This window comes from Amphiura filiformis, chromosome 12 (assembly GCF_039555335.1).
Source record: "Amphiura filiformis chromosome 12, Afil_fr2py, whole genome shotgun sequence".
Lineage (NCBI taxonomy): Eukaryota > Metazoa > Echinodermata > Ophiuroidea > Amphilepidida > Amphiuridae > Amphiura > Amphiura filiformis.
Window position 1 is genome coordinate 5,701,420 of NC_092639.1, and position 12,520 is coordinate 5,713,939.

The 12,520-nt window shown below is 36.4% G+C and overlaps 1 protein-coding gene across 2 annotated transcripts in view; it reads left to right on the plus strand.

The window, feature by feature from the left end:
• Nucleotides 1-9,256, plus strand: part of LOC140165700 (protein SCAI-like) — a 167,899-nt gene extending 158,643 nt beyond the window's left edge. For both annotated transcript variants that reach the window (XM_072189009.1, XM_072189010.1), the window contains exons 12-14: nt 1,934-2,183; nt 3,276-3,376; nt 4,680-9,256. In XM_072189009.1, the coding sequence (XP_072045110.1) occupies nt 1,934-2,183; nt 3,276-3,376; nt 4,680-4,823 (495 nt within the window). In that variant the 3' untranslated portion in view covers nt 4,824-9,256. The remainder of the gene's footprint in view (nt 1-1,933; nt 2,184-3,275; nt 3,377-4,679) is intronic.
• Nucleotides 9,257-12,520: the final 3,264 nt, after the last annotated feature.

A 12,520-nucleotide genomic window follows, 5' to 3' on the forward strand; every position in this document is an offset into this window, starting at 1 on the left:
TATAAAGACCCTTTTGTTTGTATGTCTCCGCTAGAGATATCATGTTTCCTGGTTGTCTGTCCAAGCTTCTGAACACAATTTCTATGAACTTGTAAGGCTTATAGTGATGTGACTTGGTGGATGGGTGGCAATTTGTTGTGTTCAAATTTTGGGTCGAATTTGCATATTTATTATTATGATAATGAGGTAATTTGCATATTTTTTCTTTTTTTTAATAAAAAAAAATCTTTCAGTTGTTCCCCCCCCCCGCCGTTGTTCTTTTTTATATTTATGTTTTACTACAACTCACATCAGCGTGGAGGCATTAATGTGGTCAATGCTTTCTGTGCAAGCCAAGAACTGCAAAATTTTATTTTTTAGCTGATTTTGTTAGGCCTAAACAAATGTAATAAATAAATAAATAAGCAAAATAATAAATTAACAAATAAGACAGCAAACGCAGATCATAATTCATATTGAAGAAATACACAAATGAATCAAATTAGTAAAAGAAAAAATAAAATTATGAAGAAAACAAACAAATTCATAGATGAAAGAAAAAAATTAAAAAAAGAAAGAAAGTCACAGTGAAAATACCAGCTGGTTTGATAGACAATAGATTAGATCGGATAGACCAAGAACAAACAAACAAGGGCAGTGAACTTGAATACATTATAATTCAAGTGGAACATAATAATAGTAAGCACTGGCTGTTTACATGAACTTGTGTAAGCATTACGAAGTCATGCCAGAGATCCAAAAAGTTACTAGCCTGACTATTAATCACATAGTTTATTTTATTATTCATTTAATTGATTCTGGATTGCTCTTTGCAGTGCATTTACATATACTGAACTCCCAATGGGTCCAGATCGATCAAACTTTCAAACAAAAAAGCATTTTACAAATATTTGTAGGAATATTTCATGTGAAAATGATAGAAAAATGTCTTTTAAATTTGGTTGTAAATGTATTGCTCCAGGCTAGAGCATATCAAAATTGGGCCCTTTAAGTGTGTATCAGACTTGGGGGCTCATAAAATTACGGAAGTGTCAAGGATGATTGACTAGGACTTCAGAAGTAGGAGTCAGTCGTTGCCAGATTTTCTGGGGGAAAAGGGGGTCATTCGATGAGAAATAAATGTCTTCTGTATTAATTCCTTTACAATTTATGCCATAGTAGTTGGCAAATTTTGGCACCATTTTTGAACCTCAAATTCCATAAGGTTAAATACAGGCCTGGGTGATGCATGGAAATATGACAATGAGCTGAAAAGACTGCTTTAAAATCACAGAAATTGACCAAGTTATACAGCCAAAAAAGTACATTTTGGGTTTTGTTGCTTTTAAATGGTATATTTTCTCTCATTATATGAAACAAACTAGTTCGATCTTTTGATAGACCTTCGATGGTTGGTCGATCCTTGTAATTTATTCACATATGAATCTTAATATGTTTTGATATTGACCAATATAAATTTAGCATTAATTCTCATTAATTCGCATTAATATGATGGAAAGATCAAACAAATCTGGTTCTGGAGCCTAAATCATCTAGTTTTACCTGGTATTGGTGGCGTTTAACTGTGAGAGTTCTGACTATGAGAAAATTTTGCTCAAAATTAGCAATTTTCCCATTGAAAACCATGTAATAGATAATTAGTGGTATAAATTCAAGGTGCTTCTGGGGTTTTTGCCCACTGGACCCCATGTCATGGGACTTGTGCCTCGCATTTCACGTATCTACACTTTGTGCCTGGCTGCGATGGTTATTATATAATGTAGACCGATTAGGTTACTGCTGCATGTAGGTGTATCTTGTTCTTAAAGTGTTCAGCAGCTTTCTGCAAAGCACAATGATCGATCTATTATGCAGTTGCACTATATAATTCTGTGATTTTCATGACTTCATTAATACTCTAACACATCATAATTGTTTTTACTTCATCACACAGACCATTCCAAACTTATTTGGTCAACCAGTGGTGAGTCTAATGTCTCCTGTACAACTACCAGTAACATTGGCAGAGCAGACTCCTCATAAAGGCAATCTATTTACCTTATTCCTACATTCACCTTTGGTTGCATTCTGCTATGTATGTGATATTGCTGATGTACCATTGGGATTGTGGGAAAATTGTCAGGCTATGGTGAACAAGGTACTAGCAGAGGTGGCTACACTGTTCAACAGATCAAAAACAATAGGTAAGCAATATAAACGGGTTCCCCATTTCACAGACATAAGGAGTTTGTGTGGTGTTTTGTTCATATAGTGTATACATACGATGGTCATTCAAAAAGTTCTGTCTCCACCCTTATATCTCAGCTTCTACATTTAGTAGCCCTTTCATATTTTCCATGATTGTAACCTGGGATCTTACCGAGCTTGTGACAACATTTTGTTGTAATATCTTATTCCATTTGTAGTAGGCAAAGTAAAAATGAAATAAGGATTGGGAGTACAAAGTTACAAGAGTGGAGGTAGAACTTATTGAATGACCCTCGTAAAAGAGCTACAATCCGCGAAATTAATAGTTGGCACACTTGCACTAAACAATGGAAATGGGTACCTTATTAAAATTGGGGAGGCGAGGGAAACATGCATGCGATATATGTGAAGTACAGACTCCCCCCTATATCTCACCCTTCCCCACTCCCCATCTTTCAATGTTGGAGGGTCTCACAGACCTGTTGACAACATGGCTTGGTCCAACATTGAATTGGGGGAGCGGGGGCAGAGATATACCAAAAGACAGGCAAAGTGTGCCAACCTTTTTTTCATGGATTGTAGTTCTTTGAGGATAAACTGCACTATTGCCACATGGAACAATATTTTACACCGGAACGTCACTATAGATGTACAGTTATCTTTCCCTTGAGTTGTTGGTGCATGTGACTGATGAAAAAACCTCGTGTGCACTCGGTTGGATTTGTACCAGGGACCTTTGGATCTCTAAATCAACATTTTGTCCACAAAGTCACGAGTACCATAAAATGAACATAGAATGTTACTTAGATTATGGTTTGATCAATGTTTGTCACATTTTTTGGCATATGGGATCAGAACAGTATCTTAATCTAACCAGTATGACTTGTATTAAAATAATAACATGCATGTTTATCTGTGTGTGAAATTGGTGCAAAAATGACAGTCTGTGTGAAAATCTTAGAATATTCATGTTTCCTGTGATAAATATGTTACAAACACCAACATTTCATCTGGGAAGTTCTTTTTAATGGCAAAATTTTGATATTGATCGTTCACGAAGTTGTTCCTTGTGTCTATATTTGTTACAGACCATGCATACAAGCAGTTTTATGGTGATGAGTTCCTGAGATTACTCATCTTGAGATTTGTCTTCTGTTTCATCACACTCAGATACCACAGGGGCTTTAAGGTAAGTAGAGATGGGAAGAACTTGGCCTCTGCCATGTTTGTTTCTGACATTGTCTTCTGAAATGAGTTCAGGAGGTGTAGAATGCTCTTCTGGTCTCTTCAAGAAGAGCTTTAGAAGATCTGTTGGCACTATTGGCCATTAAATTGCTCTTGTTCCTCTCAAAAAAGTGTCTGTAGTTTGTTGCTTTGATGGAATCGTGAACTACATAACCTGACAGCGATTCGTTAGCATAATTTCATACACTCTTAGATAGCGAGAACCAATCAGAGCAAACGTTAGAAAATCGAAACATGCATTGATTGTGTATATATGCACGGCATGTACTATGCGCAAGTGCTTTTGGACGCATTCATTTATCTTGTGGGTTGATGCATTTATATTTGCTTGTATTTTCCAATATTTTTAGTGTCAATTTTGTTATAAATATAGCAAAAATCATGTATTTTTTTCTTGTGTATGAAATAGGTTAATAAATGCATATCACTTGTTGCTTGAGAAATTGTACAAAATAATGCTCTTGTATGGAGATCTTGATGAGTTTAATGAACTCCACCCTTCGGGGCTCGTGCATTAGACGCATCAACATCTCATCACGCATGCATTATTTTGTACAATTTCACTCCTAACAAGTGATACACATTTATTAACCTATAATTCTTTTACATCCTATACAACAAGAAATTATGGCAATAGTACATTAGATATGGGCATCAATAAGTTAGGCACAGTACATGTACCAAGTGCACTTTACATATTGTGAGAGTGACACCTTTATGAATCTAGGTGCTAGTAACATGGACCTTTTTGGATGCACTTTTTCCAAGTTATGATCTCACATTATTCTTCAACACTTAACAACACTTAGCTGGCTTTTTGTAAACATGATTGGGAGGAGTAAATAGTGTTTAGAGAATTCAGAAAAGCAATGGAGTAAAAACCAGAACAGAACAGCAACTTCAACAGTACATAGTTCATTTTTGTCCAATTTAAATAATGCAACATTTATAAGAATTTTAATTTGATTTAATCATTTGGTAATTACAACAAAATATTAATACAAAAATGCTGTTAATATTAATGTTTCTCTTCAAAATGTTTTTAAGGATAGGGACAAAATCAAATACTTCATAATAGACGTAATCCTTGAAACAAGTTTTGCATAATTATTAAAGTTTACATAACAACATCAACATGCCTTTATTCATTTTCTGAGACTAATAATTTTGCAATCCCTTTTATTATGTAAAGAAAATAATTGTGACTTTTCAAACTTAACATTTAAATTTTCATTCTTCAATTTCAGGGTGACAACTACTACCCACAATGCCACCCAGATCTCCATGGCAGTGAGATACTGGAAAATGGCGCCCTCCATAAGTACATTCTAGATTTGGCCTCCATGCTGGATGTGCGCTCATTGTTCTTAGAAGTAGGAGAGGCAGATTGATGTAGAGACTAGCAGCTCATTATTCATGTACAGTTACTCATGGGGCCTGTCTGGATTCACCTGAACCATCTTCAACATGTCTACGGTGTTCTCCAGTGAAGTCCAACTGGATTCACCAGAGCCATCTTCAACATGTCTACGGTGTTCTACCGTGAGGTCCAACTGGATTCACCAGAGCCATCTTCAACATGTCTACGGTGTTCTACAATGAGGTCCAACTGGATTCACCAGAGCCATCTTCAACACGTCTACGGTGTTCTACAGTGAGGTCCAACTGGATTCACCTCGACCATCTTCAACATGTCTACAATGCTTTGTTTACAACCATTGCTGACAATGTTTCTATTGATTTGCATATTTGCAATACATACAGTAATTGAAGTTGCAATGCAGGGACATTATAAGTGCAATATGAAGTGCATTTTTGCACTACATTTTGGAAGTTGCATTGCAGTGGGTCAATTTTGATTATGTGGAAGTTGGTCTATTTTGAATGCTGTGTTTATCAGCGATATTCAGTTCTAATGGATCATCACTGCAGAGGACGGCATTCTTTCTTTCCCGGTATCCGTTTCAGCAACATATTGATACTATAATTAGGACTTGGAGCAGAAAGCAACAAAACTGAATATTTTATGCCTTCTTCTTAATCAAACTTGAATCAGCTGTAGCAGCTTGATATATGGGGTATGAGGACATTGTGAGACATCAAAAGATACAAGGAATGGGCTATTACATCTCAAATCTGCCATCCCTCTGTGGAAGATTTAAGAAAAGTCTTCCACAGAGGGAGTATATATGTTATTCAAGTGGAATTATTGAGGGTTAATTATTTTGAAACCTGTACTCCCCCTCTAGATGGTTGGAGTATTTCAAGTGAATGAATTTGTCATCTTGCTTCCAAAACGAGGTTCTTTCTCCAAACGCATGTGTGGAAGTGCATTTTTAGTTTTCGTGCCTTTCTAGCAACACACCAGAAGGCTTTATTAACAAAGCATACACAGTAATTAGAGCATGAAGGGCATACACGCCGCACACCCAATGTCCACTTTGCAGGTAGAACTTTGTTTTGATGAGATGAGCGTACAAAGGATCAGTTGGAATGAGTAGGACTGTTACATTCATTTCCAAGCTAATAAGGCTTTATTCCTAAAATCAGCTTTCCATCATGTTATGGCACAATGTGGATTCTATTGCCATCACCAGAAATCTGGTTATTTTTTGTAAATTCCCAAAAGTTTCCTCGAGTAATTTATGTGCGCAGGGCTTGATTTATCACAGGGCCAGATGGGCTCAGGCTTTAGGGCCCAAGATCTAGGAGGGCCTTAATTAAATTTGGGAAGATAAAAAAAAATTAATAAGAAATAGGAAAGGAAAGTAGGAAAATTTAGGGAAACACTGGTTTGGAATGAGAAATAGGTTACAGGGAATGGGTGGTGGGTGACATGTGGATCCAGACAGCCAGCGGCCCTGAAAAAGGTAAATCTGACCCTGTAATATGCTTCAGGCTATGATGAAAGGCAAATTATTCTCACCGACTTCTTGTGTTCAGGTTCTGGTGTATGTTTGTCTACACGTTATTCAGGTGTTTTTCAAAACTGAGCCTCATTGTAATATTGATACTGAAACATTCGATCTATAATTAGTGTACAATGGACTGCTCCGTTTGTAATCTGTCATAACCCTGTGGGAGATTTAGGAATAGTCTTCCACAGAGGGAGTATGTTTTTAAGTGGAATTGGCGGGTTAATTATGTTGAAACCAATACTCCCCCTGTAGATGACTTTACTTGCACCTTCGGACCTTCCACAACTGAAGTATTTCAAATAGAAGTTACCCAATTGTATATTCTATTTGAAACCCATACTCCCTCTGTGGAAGACTGTAGCTAATTCTTCCACAGGGGCAGTGTGGATTTTAAATGGAATAGCCCACATGTAAATTTGTGTATATCCTTGTTTCACATATTTTTGTGTGGAGGGAAGTACTGTATATTATACATAATGAACATACATTGGGAATTGAAAAAAAAATCATCTCTTATAGGGCTTTCATATGTAAGATATAACAAGTGTAATATGTAGGTGAAAAAGCAATGGTAGTATTGTAATATTTGGCTGACTATAGTAGGTAGTCTTAGCAAGTCGGTGACGTCAGTGCGCATTTCATTGAGCACTGCTTCAAATTATATGCGTTCACTCAAGAGTTGGTCCGGGTCTAAAGTTAGACCTGGTCTAAGTGGAATTTAGTTCCAGGAGAAAGGACATTATCCTTTACATTTTTTGTATTACTTTTGAACTTTGCATTTAAATCTTTAAAATTTGCTAGCTACTCTAGGAAGGAAGTAAGAGTAAAGGACCATTCCCGATGGAACTAAATTCCACTTAGACCAGGTCTAACTTTAGACCTGGTCGAACTCTTGTGCATACGGACCTTAAAGACGCTCCATAGATGCACGCGGAACAGTTGCATCAATATGTTGATGTCACCGACTTGCTGAGATTAAGCATACTATAGAGATGTTACAAAATACAGGGTAAACCTAGCTATCCAAAGATTTTTCAGTTCATGATGTTTTGTAATTTTTGTTGTTGAAGTAGAAAGGAACAAGATGTGGATTTGTTTTTCAACCTTTCATTAATAATGTCTACAGGATTGTATCCCACAGGGCTGACATTATATAATATTAATGTCAGCCTTCTGCAAGTATTCATGTAACATTATTGAGATAAGTTTATTTATTGTAATATGCTTATGACTCGGCCAAGCTTATTGAGGACAAAGTTGGATAGTAACGGTTGATACTATCTTGAAAAACATTTAGCAACTGCAGTTTGATCTATAAATCCCATCAAAATTTTAGCGAAGATGACTAAGTTACGATGGTAATTGGTGGTACAATGTAGTAAAAGCAATGAAGGAAATGACATGGTGTTGTTCTTACTTTAGTTAAGTCACTTGCATTTATATTATGCTGGATTTCTGTACTTTGGTACTTCACTGAGAGCTTCTAAGGATGGAAGTTTTCTGCCGATAATTGAGAGATTGACATTTGTTCACCAATGCTAACCTAACCGGCTACGCCATTTGAATCAATTCAAAATAAGTGATATTGAATTCATTCAATTGGCTTATGTATTATGTATTATTCTTTGTATCATGAAATGAATGAAAAGATAATGATAAATTTGTCTAAATCTATGTGTAAAAATTAGCGTTGGCGTAAAAATCGCAATCACTCAAATGACAAAGATGAATGTCACTATATATCATCAATTAATTACATCTCTTTCTTATGTTGACATCAGTGGCAGTTGAGATTGGATTAAGAAATACCTGACTCTTCAAATTAGTGTCTTTTGTTCTTCAATATAGGCCAACATGCTTGTATTTTTATATCATGGCTTGAGCATTTTGTTTGATCCTGGTCTCATCAGACCCAAATTTATGTCACCATTTGGAGTGACCATTTAAACAAACAAACATGTTGGAATAATTCAAATCCCAATCATTACTGATAACATGATTTCAATGTGTTTTGCTTCAGAGCTTTAGGGATCAAGTGCAACAGTCCCTGCCCATGGGCCAATTTACCGCAGTAGCCCTGGGGAGGTTGATTATAAACTCAGTTGTGTTGCACTAATGTGTCTAATGTGGTAGAGGTGATAACGAAAACTTACTGTATTTGTCGAGATGTCCCATTGCTCTATATCTTATCAACAACCCTGTCTGAATCTGCCTGATGTCTTAACAATGTCAATGATAGTACTAACTAATAGCATGTGTTTGAGTTATAATACCATAAAAACTGGATAGTTATCATATGTGCTTACTATCAAGCGCTTTTGAAAACATGAAATTGTTCCAAAGTCCGGCGCTTTACCAACTGAGCTAATGGGGTTGAGACACAAATTTGCAGGTTTACTTGATGGTATATAACCATGTTTATCTATGATTTGCTCAAAACCCTTTACACTTTTGTGGATGGGGCTCTTCATGTTTGCACGTTTTAAAAGTGTTTGATAGTAAGCAATATACTAACGATCGAGATTTTACGGTAGATACACTGCCATATGTGACACGATCAAGGGAAATGAGTCGGATGTGTTAGAAAGTAGCAAAGAAAGTGTTAAAATTCTTTTGATTTATATTTTTTTCAGCGGTTGATAAATTGACGTAATTTCGTAAAGAAAAGTCGTATCAACATGTCCTCTGTAGAAAAATATGTAAAACTCATTTTCGACCAGGGTCGACATGTGACTCATTCCCCTTGATCCTGCCACATATGTTTATCTTTCACTCATGTAGAGATTGGTGTACAGCTATAGTTGCCCGCAGAGATTAACTCAAAATGTTGCATCATCACTTGTCACTCAAGTAGAAACATGCTATTGGTTGTCTTGCCAATTGACCTAATACATTATTGGATTTTGGGTCATTTTTGCCACGCCCCTCAGTGATGGCATGAGAAGCAATATCAAAGTTCTTTCATGCTAATATCGAAGTTTATCTTTGTCGGTGACCATAGTGTGTTTATGTTCTCAACTGTCAACTGTCATGAGCTCACTCGTGCATCTTTGAACAGGACTTGCCCATCCAAGTTGCTAGGAATCCGTGTATATGAAAACAGGATTTTTATATTATATTATTATAGCTCCACTGTTTATGAATAAAGATATACGGTATCTTACAAATTCAAGCTTTTTCAGGTAAAGTCTTTACAATGAAGATGATAAAAATGTTTTATACTTGTGTTCATTTGTGGTGCCAAATTTGGATTGATGTTGTGGTTACTTCACGTTCACTCAATTCTGTTGATTTGTAGTCATTCAATACAACTGAAGTGTATTTCTAAATAATGTTTAACCCCATGAGAACTACCTGCTGATTGGCCAAAAAGAAGTTTTCATTATCAATTGGACCAATCAACAACATTGTTAGAATAATTTCACCACACGAAAAAAATTGGGGTGAATTATTTGCAAAGCTCTATTCTGATTGGTGTAATTGACCAATTAGAGGCAATGTTAGATCGGCAGATAGTGCTCAGGGGGTTAACAAGACAGTGTTGGTTAACATGTTTGCTTGATTTTTTTTATATCATACATTAATCAAGTACTTGTAGTAATCCTTTAGTTGCTATCAGAGTTGCTATGTAGCATATCAATTAGACCTTTACTTGGTATACCTTATCAATTAGACCTATATAAGCCTATGTACACAACCAAACTTGCATCGTAAAAGTTGCAAACTTGGCAAGTTATCTCGTTAAAGAAGGAATGTCCATAATGTGCCATTCAGTTAAAATCCACACACCCCTATAACATGACTATAACATGACTATAATCTCCTATACACAGGGGGTGTAGATTTCAAATGGAGTCACCCATTCAGGTGACCCCATTTGAATTCACACTCCCTCTGTGGAAGATTAATGTCATGTCCTCCATAGGGGGTGTATGGATTTCAAACAGAATAGCTCAAACTGCTTTTTCTGAAAAATATGTTCTGTCAAAATTGGGATGAAAATACAAATTCATATCATATCACTGTGATCAGGTTGTCCTCCATGACACCAGGGCACAATCAATGCAATGGCTAAGAACAAGCACATGTCTTCTGTGGGACAAAAACAAAAATGGAATTTGCCTTGCTTGATGGAGATTCTTGCTTGTGTACTGTAAATATGTCTATCTTTGTATATCTTTGTATATATATGTTTGTCTACACTTGAAATATTGTGCTTTTTCTGAGCAGCTGTTAATTGTGCATCTAAATCCACTTCTCTGCAACCTGGATCCAATACGGACCACTTCTTTGCAATCTGGACCCAGTTTACTCATATGGACCACTTCTCTGTGATCTGGAGCCAGTTCACTCATATGGATCACTCCTCTCTGTGATCTGGATCCAGTACACTTATGTGCACCACTTCTGCAATTTGGATCCAATACACTATCACTTCTCATCTGGACCACATCTCTGCAATTTGGATCCAATACACTCATATGGATCATCACTTCATGACAAAACATTATTTTTATTAGTTTAATTTGTTTGTATTGAGGCAAGTGAACTACACAAGCCCATTTTGATGTGCACTGATCCAGATTTATGTGAACTGCATTTTACGAAAGTCCATTTTGATGTACAATGGAACTGGATTTAAAAGCTTGGGAAAATGACCCTAATATTTTAACAAACTATGTTCGATATAGAGTTATAATTATCTAAGGCAAGTTAGCTGTTAAGCAGATACACAATAGACAGCTATATATTGACACCAGTTTTAGCCAGAGAAGATATTGTATGCTTCCCATAATGCATTTCTCCCTTTTCTGTTTTCTATAATGATTTGCTATCAGGTGCAGCATGGGTCGATAGTGACAAAAAATACCTCAATAAACAGAGCACACCCAGATCTTTCAAAATATGTTTATTTCTTGACTATTGACCCACGTTTAGCCAGTCTATTCTCAGAATGAAAACAAAGGGAACCTGTACAAAGTAATAGGTGTGTCATTTGATGTAATGAGGTCATATTGCAAAGGATTCTGGGAAGGGTAAGATATCTTCCCTGACTTTGAGCAGAGATAATGAGTATTTTTGAAAGTTCTTTGTTCCATCTTGTACCATAATGTACGTAATTTACAACATTATTTATAATTTATATGGAATCTGCTCCTCTACAATGAAATACTTAAAGTGTTTGAGGAGGATGATATTATGAGATCAGTTTCTTGGCTTAATGAACAAGAAGACAATCATATTGTAATTTGTGTGATAATGTATTTCTGAAATTATGTGCATTTTATAGTTTTACGGAAAGATGAGGTTGACTACATGTAATATTGAGTTTGAACCACATAATTAGAGAACCGAGACTCTATATATCGACACATACAATGGCGCCGTCAGCTATGCGGAGAAAATTGGGGGGTATTCAGGTCCTTGTCGACGATGTGCGGAGATGAACAAAAACGATTCTGCATCTCATCTGAAGCGTCTTGGTACTCACATGCAGGTCATATCAAGTGTGTCTCTCAAATGCACCCATCATCCATGTCGTGCTTGCATGACAACAAATTCTGAGGGAAACCGAATCAAGATGGCGATCAAGTCCCGGTTCTCTTTCTCTAATTGTGTGGTTTGAACAGATCAAAAGGATTGTTGACAAGAATCATGACAATATTGATAACTGATTTATACTGCACACAGCATTTTTACACTTTAAACAGTGCATTTAAAAAAATATAAATTAACCATCAATGAATAAATCTGGGAAGTTATTAAGATGGATACATTTGGGGTCTGAGAACATAATACCTAATAGGTATTATGGTCTCAGTTTGAGGTTGATGCCTGACGTGGCATAATTTGGGTAAGACCTTCATATACGGTATTGGCTGGCGTATGCATGTTAGAATATGACCGTTGCTATGTCAACTGGCTCACGCTGTCGTTGTTACAAACCACTAATCAAAATGATAACAACATAAAGCCTATGGCATATCATAATTCGGAACAGGTGTATGAGCCCAGGCTTGAACTAGTAACCAACGATTACTGATGTGCACTACGGCAGCGAATAGTCCCAAATACGCATATGAGGCTGCAACCACATTTTGACTAATATGCTCCTCTTCTTCATTAATAGTGTCAGGGATGCATAGGGGATATTTGCTCTCCCTGGGCTT